Raw genomic sequence first — 25,057 nt, 5'->3', positions numbered from 1 at the left:
CACTGCCTACGCTGACCATACACAGTACTCAAAAGAGCAACCGAGCCCTTTAGATATGTCATGACTTCCTCAAGGGACCGTAAGCCCTGAACAAAGGAAAGGATCCAGTGTTCCTGACTCAGTGTTCATTTACTGAGGACGTGCTTTGGGTAGAGCCTTGGGACACAAGGAGCGGTGATAACCCAAAGAGTTCACAGTCAAGTGGGAAGGAAAAGAGGATGCAGAGCAGACATGTTCATGGTTATTAGAATAGAATGAACAAAAACATGGGGGTGGCAGAGGGCTGATCTGATCTCAAAATTCAGCAGTTGTCAGGGGCCCTACTGGAAACTTGGATTAGAGTGGAGAGGCACTATATTGGAAATCCAACAATAACATGATCCAAGAAGCAGCTCCATGGGACTTGGCCAAGAATGAGGGGGCCTAACAGGGAGGCCTGTGAGATCCTTAGTGGGGGGATGTGGGGGTGTGGGGGATAGAAGGTGCATTGGGTGTTGGTACTGCTACATTTTGAATATCTGCTTATATTCGCCTAGGATCTGGAAGAAGATTCTCTAATTTTTAAATCATCTTTTATTTCAGCTGTTCATGCCAAGAGCCTGGTAGCCATCTTGCATCTGCTGGTTGCTCTGTCCCAGTATTTCCGGGCGCCAATCCGACTCCCAGATCATGTCTCCATCCAAGTGGTTGTGGTCCAGGTGAGACAGCACGACAAACATCTGCGCCCTTAAAGAGGGATAGAGGCTGAGTTCGTAAGGGAGCTAAGGCAGCCTGGGGAGCTTATTACAAGGATAGTGGAATGAATGCTGAGTATCCTTGATATGCTCTATGTTGGAAGGCATGTGAGTGCACTGCCTGATGCATGTGGGCAGCAATCAGTTATTGTGCAAAGGATACTTGAGTATGGGCTAGCCTTGTGTGCGGCATATGCCTGGGGTTTACATGTTGTTGTCAGGAGGGTGTCTGTGTACTGTATATTCGAGGGTGTGAGGTGTGTAGGTCTGTGAAGTGTGCGCAGTAGGATCAGGAGAAAAGGTGTATCCCTGTGTGTAAACCCTGCAAGCCACGGAGAGTCATTTTTTGGTTAAACAAATGAGGCACAGATATTGGGAAGAGACAGACACCTGTGCATGTGCAGGGCTGTGTGCATGGGTGCATGTGTGTTTGAGAGCGAGCCCCTGACTGGCCGTGCCTGTATTCCGGGCACTGCTGCTTTTCACCTGCCCACAGAAGCATGGCTGGGATCTCAGGTCATCTTTTCCAGATTGTTGGATGGAATTTCCATTCACATATGGCTGTATAATTTCCACAATGAGGGTGTGCTCTTTCCCTGTGACTCTCTCACTCTGCTCCTAACCCCATTACATACTCAAATTCAATTTCATTTTCCAACTTTATGCCCATTTAGGAAAGGTCAGCATTCTGTTTGCTTGTTTCTGTTCTTTTCAAGTAAACATGCTGCAAGGGAGGACTCCCCTAATAAGTAGCTCTCTGGTTAGCCAGGGTTCTGGAGAAGAGAACAATATGGCGGCTCTACCATCCCTTGGTGAGGAAGAGTCCTGAGGGCTGGTAGGCTTTGCCTGACCCCACCAGGCCAAGTCTCCAGGACAAAAGCTGAGCTTTCAGGGATCAGATGTTAGTGAAGGGGAGGAGGTTGTGAGGGTGCTCCTCGATCAGCTGCTCGGCCATGCCCTGGTAATAAAGGATTTCTTCCATACCTTCTGAGAACTTAACTTGCTAAACATCAAGGGGATAATAGGAATGGTCATCTTGGCCCTGCCTGCCAGGAGACAAGACTACACCTAAGGAGCAGAGAGAGGGTGAAGAGAGGGTCAGAGGAGGTGAGAATGTGTGTGGTTCAGAGGCTAAGTGCAGCTAAAAGGAATGAACTGGTCTCATGTATTGAGCACTCAACTGTGGCAAGCATTTTATGTCTGTCGTGGATATGTGACCAGCCCAGAGCATCCTGGTACAAGCATCTTACCAGTGAATCCAAACCATCCCTACTGTGTTGTTTTCACCAGTCAATAATGTATAAATTCATTTCATTATATTTTTTAAGACTCTGATTCAAGATTAGGGGGTAGAATCCTCTTGCAACAGTGGCATGAAACTGCAAGCCCACGTTTCATGCCTTATTTGAGTTCAGTTACAGGTCATCAGAAAGCTGTTGTCGGTTTCATTTCTCTGTGGACGATTTTGTTAGCATGAGGGTAAAAAGAGGACAAGGTAACACAGAACGGCACCTATGCATGTCAGGTTTTATGGGGTGTCTTCCTTTGTCAACTTAAACAGGAACAGAAGCAGGACTCAGAATTAGTCAGAAGACACTGACTAAACCACAGAGAGAGTTCTTGAAGCAACAAATAATAGATCAAGGTGAATCTGGATGCTGCGTCAGGGGTTATTTAACCCAGATTTCCTTTCCATTCTATACAAAAGCAATGAATTCTGCAAGAAGTTGAAGATGAGTTTTTATGTCTGTGAAGAACCTCACAAGACAAGGACACAAATTCCATTAGCCCCATGTGAAACTTATACACATGTTGAAGCTGATCTGGGAAAAAGTCTTGATTTATCCTTACTGGATCCCTTTTAAATGATACCATTTTTCTTTTTTACTTTGATAATCTGTTCTTCCTAATCTAGTGCAGATATATTCTTGGCCTTTATCCAGCTCTACCTTTCCTTCCATAAAAGCATTTTGCAAGGACTCTCGTTTCTGTGGCTACTGGGACTAGAAGAGAAGGTTCTGGAAGTTTGGGCAGAAGGGCAAGAAGGCAGGTTTCAGCTGAAATGCTAAGGCTTGGAGGCTCCTTCTTGATGCTCTTCTCCGCCTTTGTAAGATGAACTTGCCCTGACAACCGCTTGCCATCCCCAAACTACTGTCGTTTAGGTGTCTGGGAATGGGCTATAGAGACCTGATGAAAGGGATCTCCCTCCCCACACCTATCAGAAGGTCTTCCTGAGCCCCAGCACCCCTTTACTGGCTCCCATCCCCACACAATGAGGTTTAAACTCCAGACCGGCACGCAGTTGACTCTCCACCAACTAAGGGCAGCCACCAGCCCTCCAAACATCCTCCCGGACACGTTTGTGCTCTCCTGATCTGCCTTTTTGCTGGGGCCATCCCTTCTGTTGGAATATCCTCTCCTCTGTGTCCAGCCACATCCTCTATGTCCTGCCAAGTTCTAGCTCAAGGACACCCTCCCCTTGGAAGGGGTCCCCAACCATCCCCACGAAAGTGCCTGCTTCTGTCCCACATTCAGCATGTCCTGTCTGCCTGGAGTGACCACATAATTGATGACACATGACACTTCTGAGAGTGAACGGGGAATCCTGCTGTAATAATCGAGCGGCACCATCAGGCATAAACCCAGACTGTTTCTTGGAAATCTTTCTCACCTACCTGTTTCATCTACCCCATTTTACTCAAGGTCAGAAGTTAGGTCAGACGTTCCACAGTGTTTGCTCTCAGTCCAACATAAGTTCTTGTACAGAGAAGACACTGACTCATGAAATAAAGAAAAAAGATAAATTGATGGGAGGAGGTGGACAGATGATGGATGGACAGACCGACGGATGAATGGATGAGTGGGTGGGTAGGCGTGAGGGCCTCCAGAGTGCTTAGTGCTCTTTTCTCAGAGAATAAGCCAGTTACCTCAGGACCGTACAGCTCACAGAAGAGCTCCCCTATTTATCCCTTAAAAACAAAAACAAAACCGAAAACTCTCCCTCTGTTTAAATTCTCCCAGTTGGCCTCTGTCCTCTCCCCCAGCCCCACCGCTAAATGTGTTTCTTCCCCACCCTCTGTGGCCCCAGCTGGAGGGCAGACACACCCTGGCCTTCATTTCCATTCGGTTTACTGTGGATTACTCCAGGAGGCAGTTGGCTTCCAGCAAAAATGTCTTCCAATAAAGAAAGAAAAGATTTCACCGTCCAAGAAACAGCCAACTTGCTTGGAATAAACACTAATTGCCCTTAAGCATGAATGGTATGGTCCGGTCCCAGGAAATCAGGGGCCTCATTTTGCTTCTGGCGCGATCTCTTCTCTGGGTTTCATTTCTTAAACACCAGTAACTTTCTCAATATCAGGAATGCTAATCAGTTTTTTGTATTTTTCTAAAGCATATTTTTCTCTCCTCCTCCCCGCCCGCCTCCCCACCCCTGTTTCAGAAACGAGAAGGAATCCTCCAGTCTCGGCAAATCCAAGAGGAAATAACTGGTAACACAGAGTATGTCAACACCATTGTTGCCAGCGATTCTCTAATGGAACACAGATGTTTCTCCGAAATTCATCCATTTGCTGATATTTAGTTTTCATTTATTGGGATTGCAAGAGGGATTAGACTTCAGCCAATGATTATAGTTTAGCCTTTTCCATGCATTCAAAACATGCCTCTCAATGCTTAAGATACAAACTTGGGTGGGGACGTGGGGAGAGAGAATTAGCCGTGATTGAAAAATTCTAATTTTGTGGCACTCCAGGAAAAAGTGTGCCCAAAAAAGCCAACCAGCATGAAATCGTCATGCCATAAACATGGGGTTGAATTTAAAGTGTGAACCTTCAAAAGGACGTTTTTCTTCCTTTTCTGAATCTGATGTATTTGGTCACGTGCCATGACCCAGAAAGCCCTTTTCTACCTCAGAGTGGTGGGTTGGTGTTTTGTGTTTTTTTCATTTCCGTTAAGCAGTTGGAATCTCAGAATATGTAAGAGGTTTGCCGTGGGGAAACGAAGTTTGTTCTGAGGTAGAAAAAGCAGGACGCTGGGGGCAAGGGTCTTGAGATCATCTGGCAGGCCTGAGCCCCGGCCACAGGCAAAGGACATTTTCAGCATCCCCTGCGGCCCCAACTTTCTTCTATGTTACCTTGAACAACAGCGAAGTGGAAAGAGCAGGGACCTCTAAGCCAGCCTGACTTGAGTTCAAATCCAGGCTCTGCCACTTGTTCAGACCTTGGTTTCTGTATCTCTGAAGTGGGGAGCGTTTGCGTAACCAGAGTGGTGGTGAGGATTCACAGCTGACCCATGCCTTCCAAGTCTTGCCCAATCTCTAGGCAGCTTGCTTCCCCAGTGGTGGCTGAGGGAGGTCCCCGGTGTGGCCTGTCTGAACCACAATGTGCTTGTGGCTTCAACAGGACCAGGGTAGGGCAGAGATGGGCAGTGGCCCTTCCCAAGATGCCCAGTTTATGGCCCGCAGAGAGCCTGTCAGGCAGCCTCCGTCACTCTGGGGGCTAGTCTTGGAAGTCAAGAGGGCACCTGATCCACAAGGCACACTACTTCCCTGGCCTGGGTCCTGTGACATGTCGTTCATGTCCCCTGGCTCAGCCCTGCCCCACACCCCTGCCCTTTGCTGGGCTTGTCCACGCCTGTTATTTCACATTCTGGAGAAGAGAAAGACATACCTGAGAGGAACGTGGCCTGTGAGAAACTCCTGAACCAGGGGACATGAAGTTTAGGTTTGCAGAGTAATGAGTCAGCTGCCTGCCATGCTTCCTGTGGTCTCCCTCTGCCATCTTGCCACACAGACATGAAGGTGGAGGTCAACTCCTAACAATGGCAACACATAACAGTTTATGAAGCACTTTTATATCTATTGGTACTCATAATAAATACACAAAGCAATGCCTACACCTCCTAAGACTCCATCCCAAAGGTAGAAAAGCAGCTGTCCTTGGGCTCTCCAACAGTTAACTCCAAGTTCATTATTCTTTCCAGTGCACTACCCTCAAGTTATCATTTAGTAGGTGATAGATGTACAGTTGCAATAAACCAATATGATAAGAACCAAAAAATGTATTGAGCACTTACTATATACTAGGAATTACACTAAAATCTTTCTACATATTAAATCATGTAATGCTCACAACATCATACTGAGGTATTTACCATTATCATCCTTGTTTTAGAGATAAGAGACCTGGAGCCCAGAGAGGTTCTGTAGCTTGCCCAAGATCACACAGCAAGCAAGTGGCTCTGTGGGATTTAAACCTAAGTAGTCTGTTCTAATGCTTGTGCTGTTAGTACTTTGCTGCTTCACCGGTATGAGTATGGTTCCAATTCCTGCCCTCTTTGAGAAACCGATTTTGAGTCAATGGCAGGTGCAGTTTGGCGGGAATCACAGAATAAACAGGAGAAAGACAAAGCCGATGTCCCTAGGCAGATGCCCACAGCAGCCCAGACGGTGCAATGGTTGGGAATGTTGCAACCCCAAGTCTGATATTCCTTCTCAACTGTAAGCGACAGTGGGATTTTACGTAGGGCAAGAAATAGTCCTGTAAGTATCATTTATACCAGGCTTTGTGTGAACACCAGCGTATCTGTAGAGCAGAGGGAAGAAACAGGTGGTCATGGGGTAAAGGTGACCGACAATTGGAGACTTAGTGCAGAATAAAATGCCAAGGAAAGAAGCTTTGTGGGCTCTTCAGTGAAGGACAGAGAGAGAAGACTCATACTGTTTTCTTTCTCCTTTTCCTGCAGGGCTCTCTCCGGAAGGCATGGTGAGTTGCATAAGATTATCCTCTGGTGCTGGTGGCTGCCACAGGGGTCTAGTTAATTCCGCAGCAGCTGGGAAGAACAGGCACTCGGCCTGCTTCCTGCATGTGTGTCTGCACCAGCCTGGTGACAGGGCGGCTTAGTAGGGAGGGTTGGCTTACTGGTGGGAAGAGGAAAACGAGCCACAGCGGCACAGTCCTCTCATCAGTAACCAGACCACTGGCATTGCCGGGCTCGGGATGGGCCCTGGACATCGGCGGGACAGTCGTGCTCTAAGTGTGTTGTGGAAGTAAAGAGGTGGACGTACACACTCGGGACAGTCCACTCTCCCCCTCAGTCTGGCCCTTCTAGAAGCCCTCTTATCCCTCTTTCCTCATCACACGTCATACTGCTCCAGTTTCCCAGAACTTTGCGTTTGTTTATACAGTCTGTGAATGTTCGAGACCTCAGTCACCCCTCTGGCAGTCCCAGATTTACTCATCGGTGCAAGAGCAGGAAAAGGCAGGCCCCAGGACCACCAAGCTTCCCAGGCCCACATCCCTCCTGGACATTCTTCTCATTCCCTGCCTCCGATCCTATCCACTATTTCACCTCTGAGTTCAAAGAGCCTGGGGGCTACAGCAAGGAAAACAGGGGGCAGGGGGCACAGCCTTGCTACTTTCAGCGATCCCATATTTACTATGGATAATGTTTGAAATATGCTAATAAACTCAGATCAGCAGACGCTTCAAAGTTTACAGAACGCATGCACATACATTCTTGTCTTTCATCCTCATAACACTCCTAGGGGAGGTTTTGTTTTCAGATGGCATTTGACAGAAGAAGAAACTGAGACGCAAGGGTTGAAGTGACTAGATCACTCAAGAGCAAGAGCACACATTCTATCCCAGAGCTCCCAGGCTCCCAATCCCATCATCCGTGCACTCTACCACGAGGTTTGCCGTGGCTATCCTGGTTTTGAAAATTAGGGGGTGAGGTGATTTGACGTTTGGAAAACATTCCGCCTCCAAAAAGCTTCAGAAACACTTTAGACCCGTGACTAAATCATGATGTAATGGATATAAATAGTGAAGAGAAAGGACCAGTCACCAAGTCAAACTGTCCAACAGAGCCCCCCAACCCCAGCCCAAAAGAGGGTTAATGTAGAAAGTGGACAGAGAGAGAGAGAGAAAGAGAGAGAGAGAGAGAGAGAGAGAGAGAGAGAGAGAGAAACAGAGAAAGCCCCTAAGCTAAGAATCAATCCAGAATCTCTGCCCCAAGCCCCGCTTCCCGAGTTCCAGCATTGTTTCACGCACTGAAGAATTCCTGCCTGTAGCTGACGGTATGGCCACCTTGGCTGGGCCCTGGGTGGGGGGGCTTCCCTACAAGGAAGCTGGTCTTTGCTCCACTTTACCTTTTCCTGTTTCTCCAGAACGTGATGCCTTTGACACCTTGTTCGACCACGCACCAGACAAACTCAATGTAGTGAAAAAGGTGAGCAAGAGGTGCCTGGGAGGGAGGGGAGCGAGATGCAGCCAAACATTAAGAACCCATGCCGGTAGCTTGCACGCTTCCTGAAACTGGCGTCCTCACCAGCTCTCTGCAAACTCGGGGCTTTCCCACTCTGAGTAAGTGAGGTACACTTTACATTCTCGTTCCCACTGGATACCTTATCCACCCCCTCCTCCTATCAGGAGGACAGTGTCTCCTGGGGCTTCTGAGACTATGAGCACCCTGCCTTCCCATCCACACTGAACCCTTGGCCAACCAGGCCTCCTCCCTCACTCCTCCCCAGGGCACATGCACCTGCCCCTGGGAAGGTCTGGAAGGAGGGACCCAGGGAGGTCATTTCTTCTCTGCCCCCCCTCCCAAGCCTGGACTAGGACACTGCACCTATCATTCTGCCCTCTCGGGACTTCCTGCCCCTTTCACAGCCCTGAAACTGGCTATTCAAGTCACATAGTACATGGGAGCACAAACCCTGGGGCTGTCCTTTCCTGGGAACTCAAGGAGCTTTGCAGAAGAGCCTCATAGGCTGCTCCTTCTCAGCTCAGCAGTGATCCCTGCTAGCACCCTCAGCTGGACCTCGTCCTGTGTTATCACACTGGTCCTTGTCCTCACAGTAGAGTCACAGAGGTGGCCTTCAGGGTCTGACACTGGCAGGAGTCTCCATCTTCATGCCTGGCGTGTGGTTCTCTTTTAGACACTCATCACTTTTGTGAACAAGCACCTGAATAAACTGAACCTGGAGGTCACAGAACTGGAAACCCAGGTGGGTGACAGCCCTGAGTGCAGCCACTGTTCCAAGTACCTCACCCCCGCACAGCCAGGATGGCTTTCCATACTGATCCATACTGATCCTGAAGCTCTCCCAGGAGGGAGGGGCATTCTGTTCTGCTCAGAGGGGTGAACTGCCTGGAATGCTGATTTTTTTTCTAATTTTTTATTTTGAAAAGTTGCAAGAATATTCTCATGAACATCCATATACTCTTCACCTACATACACCAATTGTTAGCATCTGACCACATTCAGGGTCTATTTCTCTCCCTCCACCCCTAAATACTTCAGCAAACATCTCTAAGAACAAGTATGCTCTTAAATAATCACATTACAATTACCAGATTCAAGCAACTATAACGTCAAGGTGTTCATCTATTTAGGTTGAACCACATAAAATCGTGGATATTTGACTACTTTTGACAACAGCATCTGAGTCAAAGAAACACAGGTGTTGTAATATTCTCAAGCTGCTTCTAATGGTCCTGTCTCTTTAGTCTCTTTTTAATATGGAGCAAATCCTCAGCCGTTTTTTTTTTTGCATGACATTGACATTTTTGAAGAGTGCAGGTCACTAGGTTCAAAGGCTGTCTCTCAATTTTTTTCCCTTATGATTAGATTCAAGTTATGCATTTACAGTGATGGTTCCAACCCCAGTAACACTGCTCTTCTCAGGCACTTTGTCCATTAGGCCCATTACTGGTGACAGTAACTTTGGTCACTTGGTTAGTCTCCACCAGATTTCTCTACTGTAAAGCTTCCCCCACCCTTATAACTAATCATTATCAGGAGATACTTTAAGACTGTATAACGCACCCTATTTCCCCAACCCCCTTTCATCTGCAATAAACTTCATAAGTATGGTTTTCTTTTGAGGATGTGGGCATCTCCTATTATGTTTAAGGCAATTCCCAGGTCTGTCACTGAGCTCTCCCTGACTGTTCGGTGTCTGTACTCTATAAAGTGAGCTTTATCTACTCATTTGGGAGACAGGGTACCCTTTGGAAAAGTGAGGTGCCCTTGAGAGAGCTAGCATGAGTCTGGGATTCCCACTTCAGTTTTCATGGGTAAGGAGTGGTGGGAGAGGGAGCCTCTGCCAGGCATGATTGGGGTCGGTCTGCAGGTTCAACCACCAAGTCATCAGAACCAGTGGTCAGGGATGGGAACGGTCTAGGTCAGTGGCACTCAGAGTTCTGAGTAACCCTGACCCTAACCCAGGGTCCTCCCATGAGTAGACAGATTGGATTCTTTTATTCTCAGTCCCTTCCAGCCACCACCAAAAAGAGGCCCAGTTGACTCGTTCCGTGGGAGGGCCTTGATTCTGACACAGATGCTGGGGTCTGCTCTCCTTGACTCCTGGGATGAGTCAGGCTTGGGCTATCCCCACTGGAATTGAAGGCCAGCTGGATGGATGAAGGGAGGAAGCTGCTCCTAAGTCAAGTTCAAGGCCAAGCAGCACACCAATCATAAAGGCTGAGTCACAGGCCCACCAGCCGGGTCACCCAGCAGAGTTCAGACAGTGGGTCCAGCCCACGTTCTAGGCAATTCTGTCTAGTTTTAAGGTCCTTGAGATGATTCCAAGAACTTTGACCTCCTAACTCTTTAGCAACTTGGATTTATGCCCACAAAGATTTGGGAGCCCCCACCCCCTTTAAAACGTTCTCTAATTTCAAGTATGCATCTGACCTCTAGATCTTTGTTCTGGCCATCCTCCACCTCTGGGAATACCAACTCATCCCAAATGTCTCCCAGCCCACAGGCCCCCACCGCCTCCACAAAGCCCACCCCAACTGCCCAGCACACACTCTCCTTGCCCATGCCCCCTGTCAGCAGAAGACCTGCACCTCCCACTTAGCCCAGGAATCTACTGGCCCTCAGACCAGGTTCCCAACTGTCCTTGATGGAAGGGACCAGGCTCTAAGCCTCTTGCTGTGGCCCTCAGCACACAGTTGTTCTTTGTCAACAAGAGCCAGGGAGTTGTATCCTGATTGCTTTGCTGTCTTCCCAGATAGTAATAGCAATAGTTAAAATTTAGTAAGTGTTGCCTAAATGCCAGACGGTGTTCTAGGCACTCTGCACATATTAATTGGTCTATCATCCCGATAACCCTATAGAGTAGGTACTATACTATCATCATCCCCACTTCAGAGATGAGAAAAATGAGGCACAGAGAAGTTACATAACTTTCTCAAGTCAGCCAGCTGGAAAGTAGGACAGCTGGAGGCCTAGCTCCAGAGCCCACATTCGCACCAGCTGCACCATGCTGTCTCTCAAACAGTAATAAAGTAAGAGGTGAGACAGGAGACTGCCCAGGCCTACAGAACACTAGACTTCTTTCTCTGTCACTGGGCCATAGGCCTTGGACCCCCTTGCCGGCCTCCCTCTGCCCCACCTTAGCTACTCCTGCTCACCCCTCAGCTCTCCATTCGGGCAGAGCCACTTCCCAAAGCCTTCTCTGTCGTCTTCAGTGGGGTGAGGAACCTCTGTCATGGTCACACAGGCCAACGTGCTTCCCTCCATCAGAGTAGCTGCTGCCTTTCCTCCACATCCGTCTCCCCACCCAACTGGAGCTCCTCAAGGGCAGGGGCCATGCCTCACCTGTCTCTCTGGTCCCCATGCCACGTCAGGGCTGGGTACATGGTCAGTGCTCAGTACATGCTGGATCAGCTGAAACCAGGACCGTGGGTGGTGGCTCCCGTGGGGGACAAGCCGGACGTGGGGCGGGCCTGCTGCAAAGCGGACCTTCCTGCCTCAGGCCACCGCCCCTCACCCCCGGCCAGCAGCCTGCCTGGGGATGTCAAGGCTTTTGGGGCACTGACATGGCGACTGACGAGCCCCCTGGATAGGGCTTGCCTGGGGGTCTCTGGGACCCAGTGCCTTCACCTGACCTACTCCCTCCAGTTTGCAGATGGGGTGTACCTGGTGCTGCTCATGGGGCTCCTAGAGGGCTACTTCGTGCCCCTGCACAGCTTCTTCCTGACCCCGGACAGCTTTGAACAGAAGGTAAGGGGAGGGGACATCAAGGGAGGCCCCCAGGCCACGTGTCCCATCAACTCACCCGCCCACACCTCTGCTAGGGCCATGCAGGGAAAAGGTAAGGGCTCCCCAGCTGCCCCGAGTCTTCGGCAGTGGGATGTGGGGCCTGTTCTGATGAACAGTTCAGCTGGGAAGGAGCCACCTGCAGACCCCTGAGCATCGTGAACAGCTCTCCCTTCCCTTTGCCGTCTGGCCCTGGCCCCCTAGCCATACGCTTCCGGCCAGGTACACAGGCCAGCCTCATCTCTCCCCAGACACGACAAGGAAGGTGGCCGCAAGGCTGGCCAGACCTGAGGCTCACCCCCAGCCTACTTCCGATGCCTCTCACGGGCTGCCCCAGCCTGCCTGCTAGACAAAGGACATCCGGTCCAAAGCAGAAACCGCTCTCTGCCTCTTGACCATGTCTTGCCATCTGATCCTTTCAACTGTGCACACTCATATCCCTAAGTTTAAAGTCCTGGCAGTTGACACGGGAACACAGTAGGCCAGGAAGAAGATCTTGAACTTCTCCGGGAACGTTTCACCAACGGCCAGCTGGGTCCGGCCAGGCTGCCCATCCTGGTAGCTTTGTTTCTCCTTCACATTAGGGCCCCGTTTTTACTCGGCCTCTGCCCCTCTGGCTGTAGGGCTGGCTCCTTCGCTTCCCGGGGTCAGGGGCCGGGAGCCCCAAGCGTCCAGGAGTCCGGGCACAATGACACTGGCACATTTCTCTTCCCAGGTCTTGAACGTCTCGTTTGCCTTTGAGCTCATGCAAGACGGGGGACTGGAAAAGCCAAAGCCACGGCCAGAAGGTACTTGGCTCTTTCCTGGGTCTGTGACAGGACTGAGAGACCCTGTCCCTGCACATGGGTGTTCAGGGCACAGGGCAAGCCTCATGTTTGACATCAGGGCAAGGGTTTCTTCTCTGAAATCTTCTTTGCGTCAGGGAAGGTGGGACAGGGCGAAGCTGCTCGGTCCTAGAGATCCTTTGTGAACTGCAAGTGAAGATCCCACTCATGGGATCGCAGAGGAAGGCCTGAGCAGAGGGGCCACAGGAACTGCCCTGTGCCCAGTTTCCAGATCTTTCTGTCACTGGACAGGGTGCTGACCTGTCACATAGCTGTATCCCGGCCAGGCAGGGGGAGATGCAGGAGTCCTCACCGGCAGCTCTGCTCGGAGCATAATTGCCTCTCCTGTTCTTTGCTCACTCCAACTCTGCCCAAAGAGGAGGCCTGATTTGCTGGGTTCGGATTGCAAATATAAGACTGAATAAAAATGCACAAGGAACAGACTGCTCAAGCAGCGCTCCCATGCTCACACTTGGAGCTGTGTGCATTTGTGAGCCTTGTCTCTCCTGGGAGTCTTCTTGGTACGGACGATTATTGACTTACTGACTGAAATATTCCATTTTATCAGCACTGGTGAGTCAACACTGTGTTGCAGATAATATTCTGTTTTCCAGCCGTGGGCCCTTTTGCTTGCACTTTCCTAGTTGTTTAAAGGAAGTGGACAAGTAGGGGTGGGGTGTGTTCCCTCCCCATTGCTGAGCCTCCCACACCTCCACATCGAGGGGGGCATGTGCTGTCTAGGGGCGCACGGCCCCATCAATGGTGATATGCCAAGAGGGGTGGGCTGTTCCTGACCTCAAGGCACTTGCCACCCTCAGGGGAGAGAAAAGATGCCCCCAGTAACCACAACAGAATGACAGTGGTATCAACTGCCATTGAAAGAGGTAGCGCTAAGAGAGCGAGAGAATGGAGGGGCCATCACTTCGGTCCGGGCAGAGGACAGTTTGATGGAGATGGCGGCCCTGGGGCTAAACCAGGAAGGTCAGGCGGGGCTTTTGTATTTGGCCATCGGGAGGGAGGAGCCAGCACCCCAGACAGGAGGACAGGGTGAGCACAAGTCCCGCCTGGGAAAGGGGAAGGGGCTCTGCTTGTGAGACGGCAGAGGGTGTGGCTAAGCTGCTGACGGCCCTGGATCCAGTCCCCACCCTACCAGCTGTGTGGCCTCCAGCAACTTACCCACCATCTCTGAGCCTACTTTTCATGTCTATAAGAATGGAACTCCGAGAGACATGCACATGACAGGATTCAGTGTGATGGTGTTTGGTGCACAGCGCCTGGCACCTGATAAGGAATGTAAGCAGTTACCTATTTGGCTGGAATATTAAGAGTATGAATTGAATAGTGCTTGGTGAGGATGAAGCGAGCTGGTTTAGGTCCTAGACGGACTTGATACCAAGGCAGAAAGTTTGGACTTTATTCTCTAGGCAGTAGGAGACATGGAAGCTTCTTCTTCTTTTTTTTTTTTTTTAAGGTTTTGTTTGTTTATTTGAGAGATCGAGAGAGAGAGAGAGAGAGAGAGAGGGAGCGAGCGAGCGAGCACGAGCGGGGTGGGGAGTGGCAGAAGGAGAGGGAGAAGAAGGTTCCCCGCTGAGCAGGGAGCCTGACTCGGGGCTCGATCCCAGGGCCCTGAGATCATGACCTGAGCCGAAGGCAGACGCTTAACCAACTGAGCCACCCAGGCACCCGACATGGAAGGTTCTTAAGCAGGCAAGTGACGTGATCAGAGCTCTGTTCCAGAGAGATCCTTTGGAAGGCAGTGTGAAGAACAGATATTTAGCTCTGGGGCACTGGCAGCAACATTGGGGAACCCGGGAAGAAAAGCAAGCTTGGTAGGGAACATAAGGATGTCAGCTTTAGGAAGCCGAGCTCTTGACCAAGCAGAACTGGAGTTTGGGGAAAAGATCAAGGCTGCGGTTATGTAATTGGAAATCTTCCACTTAGTGGAAGACCAACAACAGGAAAGCATGCAGAGAGAAGAAAAAGGTTAAGGACAGTATCTTGTGGGAATGCTTTTACTTGAAGCTGGAGGGGAAAGCAGGAAAACCAGAGGGGAGAGATGGATCGTGAAGAGACGGGCTGGGTCCCCATGTCATGTCTCGTCACAGACCTCGCTAACTTGGCTCTAGCCAACAAAAGGCAATCCCTTATTCTCACTTACTGTCACCTGTTCTAAGCATCTGGTCACTACCGAGGGCCTCTAGCAAGGTTGGCGTCCTTCTAGGGGCCCTCTGGGGCCAAGGTCACTCTGGCCATCCTGATGCCATCAGGAATGGACTTGGAGCCCCGTGGCCAGATGACGAACACCCCGCTTCAGAGTAAGAGAGACAGCAGGAGAGTTCTGGCCAGCGTTTCTGTTTCCACGTTCTTGAGCCGCTTAATATGAAACTTCCTGGTCACGGACCAGAAGTATTACTCCCCCCATATATCCACTGTCAAACGTTTATTTCCCTCAGAACAGACCGTTCTCCCAGGATCAATTAACCTATAGGGATATTTCAGGATTCAGAGGACATTTCTTGTACAATTAGTGACTGAACTGCTTAATATGAAACTTCCTGACCCATGGCAATGGAAAAACACATCTGTTTTATTTGTTGTTACACTGGGCATCACCCCATGCTGAAAATTTCCAGTGCGTAAAGGAGAACTGAACCGGCCTGTTGTGAAACTGTACTTAGTAAGAGGAATATACCCCAGCAGCCCCTCTGGTTTCTGCACCTCTACCTGGAAAGTGAGATTCGGTAGTAAATGCTGCAGACTTTACAAAAGATGCCAATGTGGGTAATTCTTTGAGGGTGTCTCAAAATCAGATTGGCTGTGGTGGAGGCATTTTTCATGGCAAAGAATTTTAAGCTCAGGAATGTGCACTCTCTGCCATGCTGTTTGACATTCAAAGTTCCATCGTACCTTGAAATCTCCTGGGAGCTGGGTGTGCATCCCAGATGACTTGGCTGCCCAGGCTTCATCAACTTTTAGTAGCCCAAGTGTTAGCACCATGTTCACGGCCAATGAAGCAGTTGAAATCCTGGCATAAAGCTGGTGGCTTTTTATTTAGGACATCACCCCGCCTGTCTTCCAGTGCACACGCCTACCCCATTATTATTCAAGTAGACTCCTCGCTGAATATGGTTAAGACTCCGGCATTATAGCCAAGTGCAGACTCAGGAGAAATCTAGTACTCGCCAGGAATGGAGCCTGTCTATCAGCCAGCAGGCTGATGGAATATCTACAATTTAAAAAATTGAAAAGTTGGGGCCAGATTTTAAGCAATGCTAAAAATTCCAGGCAGGTAATAGGGGCTGAGGTCCAAGTGATCAGTTCATTTGGGGAAGGCCTTGACTAGCGGCTGGAAATAGCGAAAATAGTTCCATTTCTTGCCCCCATTCACTGAGGAGAATAGTGTGCAGACCAGACAGTGGCAAAACTGATGATATCAAGTGTTAGCAATGATATGGAGCAACAGAAACTGCTGGTGTTAATATAAATATAACCATTTTTGAAGAGTAGTTTGTCTTTACGTAATACAGTCGAGGATTTGCACTACCTTCTATGGTAGGCAGAAGGATGGCCCCAAAATGCTCCCATCCTCATCCCCAGAACCTGATAATATGTGACCTTACACGGCAAAAGGGACTTTGCAAATGTGATTAAGTTGAGGATCTTAGAGCATCTGGAGGGTTCCGGCATAATCACAAGGGAAGCACAAGACCCAGTATCGGCGTGATTCAGCATAAGAAAGACTCAAACAGCCATCACTGGCTTTGCGGATAGAAGGGATTACAAGCCAAAGAATGCAGGCTTCTAGAAGCTAGCCCTTAGCAGCTAGAAAAGGCAAGAAAACTGATGCTCCCTGGAGTCTCCAGAAGAGATTGCAGTCCTGCGGATGCCTTGATTTTATCCCAGGGCAGCCCACTTTGGACTGTGACCTTTAGAACTCTAAGATAACAAATTTGGGTTGTGTTAAGCCACCAAACCCATGATAATTTGTTAACAGCAGCAGGAAACTAATACACCATCTGATGCAGTAACCTCGCTTATAGGTTACGTGTCCATACACCAGGAAACTAGCCCAATACTAGCCACGGCAGCCGAGCCTGGACTGCACATCCTATCAGACTAGATGCGTTGGAGTATCATCAGACCATGGATTAATACCCAACAATGACAAAAAATGAACTGAGAGGTCAGGGAAAGGACTTCTAGGTACTGCAGCATGAAGAAGTCAGTGATTCTTTTCCGCAAATAAAGCAAGTATAAAACTGGACACGAGGATCCAACACGACCACTTCAAGGCACTGAAGATGGACCATAAATTGACGACAAATGGAGAAGCACTTATTCCTGAAGAACTAGAAAATTAGAGCTGGATAATTATAGTTCTATCTCAATAAGACAAATGACACCTCAAAGTTGTTTACAAAAGTGAACAGCTCACACAACATAGATGAATCCTATAAACATAATTTGGAGTAAGAAAATCACAAAAGAATACACGTAGCACGATCGCACTGATATAAAGCATGAAAACAGGCAAAACTAAAATCTGCTCTTTAAAGGTACATATGTTGGGGCGCCTGGGTGGCTCAGTCGGTTAAGTGTCTGCCTTTGGCTCAGGTCATGATCCCGGGGTCCTGGGATGGAGTCCCACATCGGGCTCCTTGCTCAGTGGGGAGCCTGCTTCTCCCTCTGCCTACTGCTCCCCCTGCTTGTGCTCTCTCTCTCCCCCTTCTCCGTCAAATAAAATCTTTTCAAAATATAATAAAATAGAAAGTCCAGATAGTGGTTATCTTTGCTGGGTGCAAGAGGTTTGTGAACGGAATGCGGAGAGGGAGGGGGCATTTCAAGGGTACTCACAACGTTCTGCTTCTCTCTTGGGTGCTGGTTACCTCGGGGTTCTCTTTCAAGCATTGAAAACTGCCAATATATGTTCCATGAACTTTTCTGGATGTTTATCACCTTTCAGCTGTTTTTTTTTTTTTAACACGTACAGAAAATAGCAAGATTCCCCAGATAGGGTAGCAGGCCAACACCAATATGACCCATCTCCAGAGGATGGGTCCTAGCCCAATGGGGAATAGGGAGAAGCAAGGTAAGCCAGACAGAGACCCAGGATCAGCTAGCTCCATCGGGAGGGGGCCAGACCCACCCCGAGGAGCTGGCCTGCGACTGCCCAACTTAATCCAGCCCCCACCACCTGGTGGCACTGAGCTGCCCGCTGTCTTCCCACCTTGCTCAAGGGATCTGGGGACCCAGCAGGGAAGCGTCAGAGAAAGGGGCTCAGTGACTGCCCCAGACTGGGAGGAGGTCCATGGAGGGCATGGCCATCCAGGGCCCTGTCCCTCTGGGTAAAGACTGAGTTTCCACTGTGAAGACTTCCCGTCCCCTTCCTTTGACTTCTGCATCAGTTCGAGAGCCATGAACTCATTTGGGATGGTCATCTAATGAACAGGAAGAGGCACTCATACCACCAGGCAAGAGGAGCAAACATGGAACCTTTTCCCCTTGGCCGGAGGCTCTTTTCTCCCTGGAGTAGCCTGGGGTCCGATTGGTCTCTCCCCTGCTCACAGCGAGCTAGCCAGACTCTGCTCTGGTAGTTTCTAAATAGGAGCCCCAGCATCCAGACTGCTGCCAGAGAGGGGCCCTGGGCCAGCACGCAGAGGCCATCAGAGCAGGACTGAGTTACTAATCACATAGTTTAGTAGGCCAGGGCTTTCAAGAGGCTCTGTTTATATAGCATGGAGTCACAGTTCATTCCCAGGAATCCAGAGCCCCTCTTCTGGCTGAGAAAGCCCATCTACTGACCTGCTTGGAACTGTGTGACCGTTGGCTTTCTTGATAAGGTGATGGCCTGTAGGAAGAAGGAAGTCAGGTTTCCCAGGGCCTAGTCTAGGTGAATGGCACCCCCAGGAGTTGTGCAGTATACACACTGCACAGCTGTACGCAGCAGCTCTGTTAACAGGCAAAGATGGCAAAGGGGAAGGAACGACCATTTAGGGAGCCCTTAATGTGTTCTAGATGTTTTTCATAAAACCCAATTTTACCAGTGAGAAAACTGATTCAGAGAAGTTAAATGACATAACTGGGTTATGCAGCTATCACGAAGATGGGCTTCAAATCTTAGTGGGCCTTAAAATTAAATGGTCAGTTTGAGACATTCTCCCATCATATTGGACATTTTCCTTCTCCAGAAAGCTCACAACTCACCTGTCCTTACAAGGGGAAAACAAGTCCTCCTGCCTCCATCCCTATCTGTCCTCCATCAGGCCCCCAAGTTCCTCCTTTGTGCCCAGGCCCACTGCCTCCATTCCGCATCTGCCCATTCTGTGGGATACTTTGCCTCTCCCTGCACATGGCTTTGCTCTCTCCCACGCCACCAGTTGGAGCCGTGTCCCCTGGGAACTCTTTCCAGTCTTCCCCTCTTAGGAGCATGTAGCCCTGTTGGCTATCTCCTCTTCCTGGAATTTTCTTCCTTGGCTCGCACGACACTGGGCAATCATTCATTCATCCAGCTATCTACTCATACCTCTTGAGGTCTGTGCATGCCAGGTACTAGGTTAAGTGCTGGAGCAAGCAAGGCTGGCTGTCAGTGATCAAGTCACACGCCGTCCAGGGAAGAGGCAGACTGGATCCAATGAACACACAAATCACCAATTTAGAACTGGAGTGAGTGCCATGAAGGAAGAGCAGGGGGGCTTTGAGATCATAAAGCAGGGTACCGTCACCCAGGCCAGGGGTCCGGAAGGCTTCCCTAAGGAGGTGGGGCTTTGAGCTGAGGTCTGCAGAAAGATGAGGAGTTAATGATCTGGGAAGGGTAATCCAGGCACACAGCGTGTGCAGAGGCCAAGATGATGGAGAAGCGCAGCCATTGGGAAGGAAGGAAAGGAGGTCCGTGTGACCTGTGCAGAGTGGATGAGGGGGAGTGTGGCATGAAGGCAGACTGGAAAGGTAGGCCGGGTTCACATCATGCCTTGCAAATTCATGATTTAGGATTTTGAACCTTAGCTTAAGTGAAATGGGTGTATGGCCATACAAGTCGTGAGCTGTACAACTTCAAGGGGCACCATTTATGTTGTGGTCTATGGTAATGATGCCCTGGAAATGTGAATGACGCGCCCTAAGGTTGTGCAGTGTACATCCTGCACAACCATACCCAGAGACTAAATAGTCTAACTACAGTGGGTTGCATGGATTGGAGAGGGCAAGAGGCTCCGAGGAGCCCAGTTAGGAGCCTGTTGCCGTGGTCCCTACCTTCCCCTTCATGCTCACTCCCTTGCTGAGCTCACCTCTGTCCCTCTCTGCTTTCCAACAATTCCTCCCCTAACTTCTTAACGTTTGACTTGAGTGGAATTTAAGAACTACTCAATAGCAAGCAGTCAGGGAAAAGCAAGAATCAGCCTACAGGGCAAAGGACTCCACCTAGGGAGAATGCCTTGGATGGGCAGGGCAAGGTAGCAGGGTGGAGCCACTGGATAGGGTCTCGACAGAGGCTCAATATGTGCCTGAAAAAATACATATATGTGCCTGAACCGACATGGGAGCAGAAAGGGAAGCTGAGCTCCAGGCTTCCCAAGTAGTCCTGGGAAGGCCATGAGCACATCCATCAGCAGGAGAGCTTGGAGCAGGGTCTGAGCCCAGCTGGGGTGGAACAGGGTTGGTTTCAGCTGGGATGAGGCTGGGCGGGCAAGGGGGTGGGGGGCAGTGGTCAGAGGAATCCTAGGCCCTGGACCCTCAGCTTGTGGCCCAGTCAGTGTCAATCTTTGCAGAGCCTGGGCCCCGGGGCCCGAGCGTGCCTGGCTGTGGCAGCCAACCTGGGGGTCACAACCCAGCCTATCAGAGCCACCGGCCTCCTGCTCTGCCTGATCTCCAAGAGCCCCTGTTCCTGTTGACCAGGGTGTGGCTAGAGTTCCAACATCTTCCCCAATCCCTTCCTTCCCAGTGGCTCTGCAGGAACTTCCCACCTCTGAATCCCAGAGCATTTATTGTTTTCTCTTACAACACTTACTTCATCTGACCTTCTACACAGGTTTTTAAAAATTCTTACTGTGCAAAACATCACATATACAGAAAGGTACATAAGACATAACTTACAGGTCCGTGAAGTACCGTCCTGCCAAGCCACGGTGTAAACACCACGCAGCTCCCGGGTGCTCCTTCCAGCTACAGAATCCTCAGCCTTCTTCCTAAATGTAACCACTGTCCTGACTTTTATAGTCATTGGGCTTTTGCCTTTTGCTTTTCTTTTTCTTTCACTTTTCCTTATTTTTTACCTAAATACGCACTCCTAAGTAGTAGACAGGATTCTTTTCTTATGTTCTCTCCACGGACAGCTCTCCAAGGGAGTGAGTGTGGGGGGACAAGACTAGGGAGGGGGGCCTTGTAGGGCAGAGGAGCTGGCAGAGGGCTCAAGGGGCAACCAGAGAAGGTGACCAGTAAATAGAAGGGAGGGAGGGAGGAAATGGTTGTATAAAAGCTGGGGAACCCATGGCAGAACTCTCCTGAAAACACAAACTCCCAGCCTCAAACCCAGCTGCCTTGCTCCGTCCTCCACCGGAAACAGTCTGTCCCCTGATGCCACCTGTTTACTGAGTACTGTCTGCCAGGTGGGCTTCTGTGCCCCTGGGGCCCTCCCTTCCTCAGGGAGAGGCAGCTCCGTCCTAACTCCCCACCTGGGGCCCCCCTCTATAGCCCCAGCCCCCCCCCCCCGCTCCTCCCCACCACTCCTAGCTGGCTCTGGTGGCGGAGGCTGAAGGCAGAGGAGCCCCGGACACAAGTGAGACTCAGGAGACGGGGCAGGGGCCCCCCACCTGGAGATGTCTCCAGAGCAAAGCCTGGAGGCTCCAGGGTCTGCTTTATTTTAGTGAGAGGCGAGACCCCCTGCGCCCAGCACCTCGGCGCCTTGCCGCCCCCTGCTCCGAATTCTTACTGTACACACTGCCCAGCCTTCACCGCCCCCCTGCCTCTGGCTGTCTGGTGGGGGAGGCTTTTCTCTCCCAGCAGCACTGGGAGCTCTTCAGAAGCACCAGATGATGTCCTGGGGGTGAGGGGGCGGGACACCCACCCCAGGGCCATGCTGGACACACGAGGTGGGTGGTAGAAGGAAGGGGGCTGTGTGGCCCCACTGAAGCCACGTGCGTTTTTGTTTTCTATGCAGACATTGTCAACTGTGACCTGAAATCCACACTCCGAGTGTTGTACAACCTCTTCACCAAGTACCGGAACATGGAGTGAGGGGCACACCAGCCCGCTCCCCCACCGCCCTCGCCTGCTTGTTCCCGTGTCCAGCTCTTTGCTCTCCCGCCGACCCAGCTCCCACCCAGGGACAGCAGGGCTGGAGTCAGGAAGGAAAGGATCAGTAACTCAGTGGGCTGACTCGCACCTCCCAGGCCCTGGGGACTGACGGGCCATCGCTCCCACCCTGGGGCCAGGTCCAGATTTCCTCAGTGTGATTTGGGAACCAGTTTAGGCACAAGAGACTCCCCCTCAGAAGATTAAAATAAAGGTAATAGGTACCATTTAATGGTCGCAAACTACGTGCCGGGCACCACGCTAAGCGCTCCGACGTACTCATGACTCCCACTGAAGCAGGTAATATAATCCCCTTTTATAGACAACGAAACTGAGGCTCAGTGAGTTGCCAGGGGCTGGCATTTTTCTTCCTTGAACATGTTTGTTAATAACTAGCCCATCACATTACACTCTGCACGCTGTGTAGTTGTGGGGGGTGGGGCGTGCACCTGCGCTCTCAAAGATGGCAGAGCCCCCACCCCCCGCCCCATCTCACCACTAGGCGGGCTGGGTCAGGGCTTAGTGATTCACACTGACATCGGCTAATCCAATTTAACTCAATTAATTGTGTGTGTGTGTGGCAGGAGTCCTGTCCCTCAACTACTTTGTACAAATGAAAATTACTCTCAATTCCTTCAGATTTGTAATCACCCCATACTCTGGTTTCAGGGTGACATTTGGGAAGAATTCTGTTTAAAATTAATGGAGTGGCACATTCTGCAGCCTTTTTGCTTGATTGCATGTAATGGGAGTGCCCTATATTTTCCTGCAAAATAAGTACTCAATTCATTATCGTTAAGCAAATGTACAATATACTCGGGCACCACGGAGAGCTGGGCGCAGGCCCATGTGAGCAGGGCTTAGGAAGTAGGGCTCTTCAACAGGGACCCTTGAACTTTAAAGAAAGGAACTCCTTTTTGCCTTCTAATTGATCATTTAGACCGTTTCTGGCTAAGTCTGCCCACTTGCAATTACCGGCTAATTCAGGCGAGGAAAAATGTAAGTCACTTAGACCCAAGTCGAGCAGTCTCCTTGCGTGGGTTTACTCGCGGGTTTGTGGTTACTTGTATCCCCTCTCCATGAACCCAGCTTTGAAATACAGGGCTCTGCTTGTCCCAGGCTGCTGCGTTCCTCGGGAATAGGAAAGGGGCTGAAGTGGGAGGGACCAGAAGGACAGGAAGCGTGGGGAAGCATTTGCACACTTGACATGCGAGGGGAGTACCCCCAGGCAGAGATGGGGCTTATGGTACTTAACAGTTGCCCTTAATTGCCTAAGGCCTTGGGGTAAATAATAACTCGTTCTGTTATTACAACTTCATTATAGAATTTTCCTAAATTTGCCAGATGGACACCAGCCTAGATACCCACCCGAAGTCTGTGCCCGCTTTGTCACTACTTTCAGATCATTGCCCAAAGCCCACCTCCAGTTAGAGGAATTAATTTTGATCTCTATCACCATCACCGCCCACCCCGCCAAGTTAGGCCTCCCATATTGTCCAAAACATTTCCTTCCAGCTTCGAAACATTTCCTGCTCTCTGTCTATACCTGCTGTAACTCTGAACCCATAAAGTTTAGATGGACCACATATTTCTGTGGGTATTTTGCTCTAAGAAATAATTGTTACTCAGCATAATGAGCTTTTAAGATAGAAAGACAATGCACTCTCTTGTGCCAATTTATGTAAAAGGACACAATTCTTTTTACAGGATTAACGCAATATTACATTTTTCTCATTAGGAAACACTAAATAGTGTAATATTTCTGTTTGCGCTCATTTAAATTCCTGATAGCAAATCAAGATAAACCATTGCTTTGTCTCTTTGAGCAGTCCGAAAGCGGGATGAAATAAGAGGAATGCATTCATTTAAACATGCTTTGCTGTGCGAATTTTGTCTCCTTTGTTGTCCTTTTTTCTTTACATTCAAGCTGCGAATGTACAAAGTACAAGGGGCCTCATTAAGAGCACCCCTTTTGTATTTTGTGTTTATATGGTAATGGAAACACATCAGAACACTGGGAAGGTTTTAAATAACCAGACGGAGGTCTCTGCCTCAGTCCAGAGGCCTAGGGCCTGGGTCTGTCATCTCCCCTCACCTGGAGATTTTCCTTTAGATTCTAGAATCTCCTGCTTAATACACAGTGGTGTTTTTGGAGGTGGAGAAAGGCATCAGAACAATAAATAAACCAAACTTCACCCTCACCTCTTAAAAAAAAAAAAAGAAAGAAAGAAAAAGAAACCAAGAATCAAGTCTCTGTGGGCTTACTGGATTTTTTGTTGTTGTTGTTGTTATTATTGTGCCTTTTCTCTCCTACATTCATTGATATTTTTATTTTTTTTACATTCATTGATATTTTTAATAGTTCATATATAAGTGGTACAAAATTCAAAAAGCATGAATGGGTCCCTAGTAAAAAACCGGTCTGCCTCCCTCCCCTCCCCCAGGGGCCAATAACCCTCCCCAGAGGCAACTATTTGAATCCGTTTTGCATATTCATTTCCAGAGATTCTCAGGCCATATAAAGCATTAACACACATATAAAATCTTTTTTTTTTTACATAAATAGCATATTATACATACTGCCATGCACATTGCTTTTTTCACTTAACGTTATATCTTGGAGATTTACACTGGATATTAAAACTTTTTCAAGTGAGACTATGAATACTTTATAAATCCAAATGCACACCTCTGGTCTGCTTGAGCTAGGAAATGAAAGCCCTCCCCGGGAAGGAGGGAATGCTGCCTAGACAGTGATCTCAAAAGTTGAAACTGTGATCTAGTGGGTAGTAGTTGGGGGTCAGGGGTATGTTACCAGACATATTCTCAGGTGGCCTCTGAATTTTTTTTTTTTTTTGAAAGGCCTCCTTTAGATTATTATGCTGAATGTGTACAGTTTGATTAAGTTTTCATTTGTACATATAACTATGGCTACTAATTTGTAGTCGACTAAGAAAGGACTAATGGTTACTAAATACTGTGTGTATTCTGCTATAAGCCTAGCAATGCTCCTCTGTTCTATCAGAAAACTCCCATTTCCCGTGTGCAGACCCAGAGTTGACGTGCCCAAAATCTGGGAGAAGACTCTTTATCAGCACTTCATCAGTGTGGCCTTGAGTTGGTTGCGATTTGCAATGGCTACAGTCAGTCCTTTCTAAT

The 25,057-nt window shown here is 49.3% G+C and overlaps 1 protein-coding gene across 2 annotated transcripts in view; it reads left to right on the top strand.

The window, feature by feature from the left end:
- The window catches only part of PARVA (parvin alpha), a 171,735-nt gene extending 147,949 nt beyond the window's left edge, over positions 1 to 23,786 (top strand). For both annotated transcript variants that reach the window (XM_036087879.2, XM_036087881.2), the window contains exons 6-13: positions 583 to 698; positions 4,177 to 4,235; positions 6,480 to 6,499; positions 7,906 to 7,967; positions 8,677 to 8,745; positions 11,652 to 11,753; positions 12,505 to 12,577; positions 21,765 to 23,786. In XM_036087879.2, coding sequence (XP_035943772.1) covers positions 583 to 698; positions 4,177 to 4,235; positions 6,480 to 6,499; positions 7,906 to 7,967; positions 8,677 to 8,745; positions 11,652 to 11,753; positions 12,505 to 12,577; positions 21,765 to 21,841 — 578 coding nt within the window. In that variant the 3' untranslated portion in view covers positions 21,842 to 23,786. The remainder of the gene's footprint in view (positions 1 to 582; positions 699 to 4,176; positions 4,236 to 6,479; positions 6,500 to 7,905; positions 7,968 to 8,676; positions 8,746 to 11,651; positions 11,754 to 12,504; positions 12,578 to 21,764) is intronic.
- Positions 23,787 to 25,057: the final 1,271 nt, after the last annotated feature.

This window comes from Halichoerus grypus, chromosome 11, assembly GCF_964656455.1.
Source record: "Halichoerus grypus chromosome 11, mHalGry1.hap1.1, whole genome shotgun sequence".
NCBI lineage: Eukaryota > Metazoa > Chordata > Mammalia > Carnivora > Phocidae > Halichoerus > Halichoerus grypus.
The sequence above is the reverse complement of the archived record's forward strand: the minus strand, read 5'-3'. Positions and strand labels throughout refer to the sequence as shown.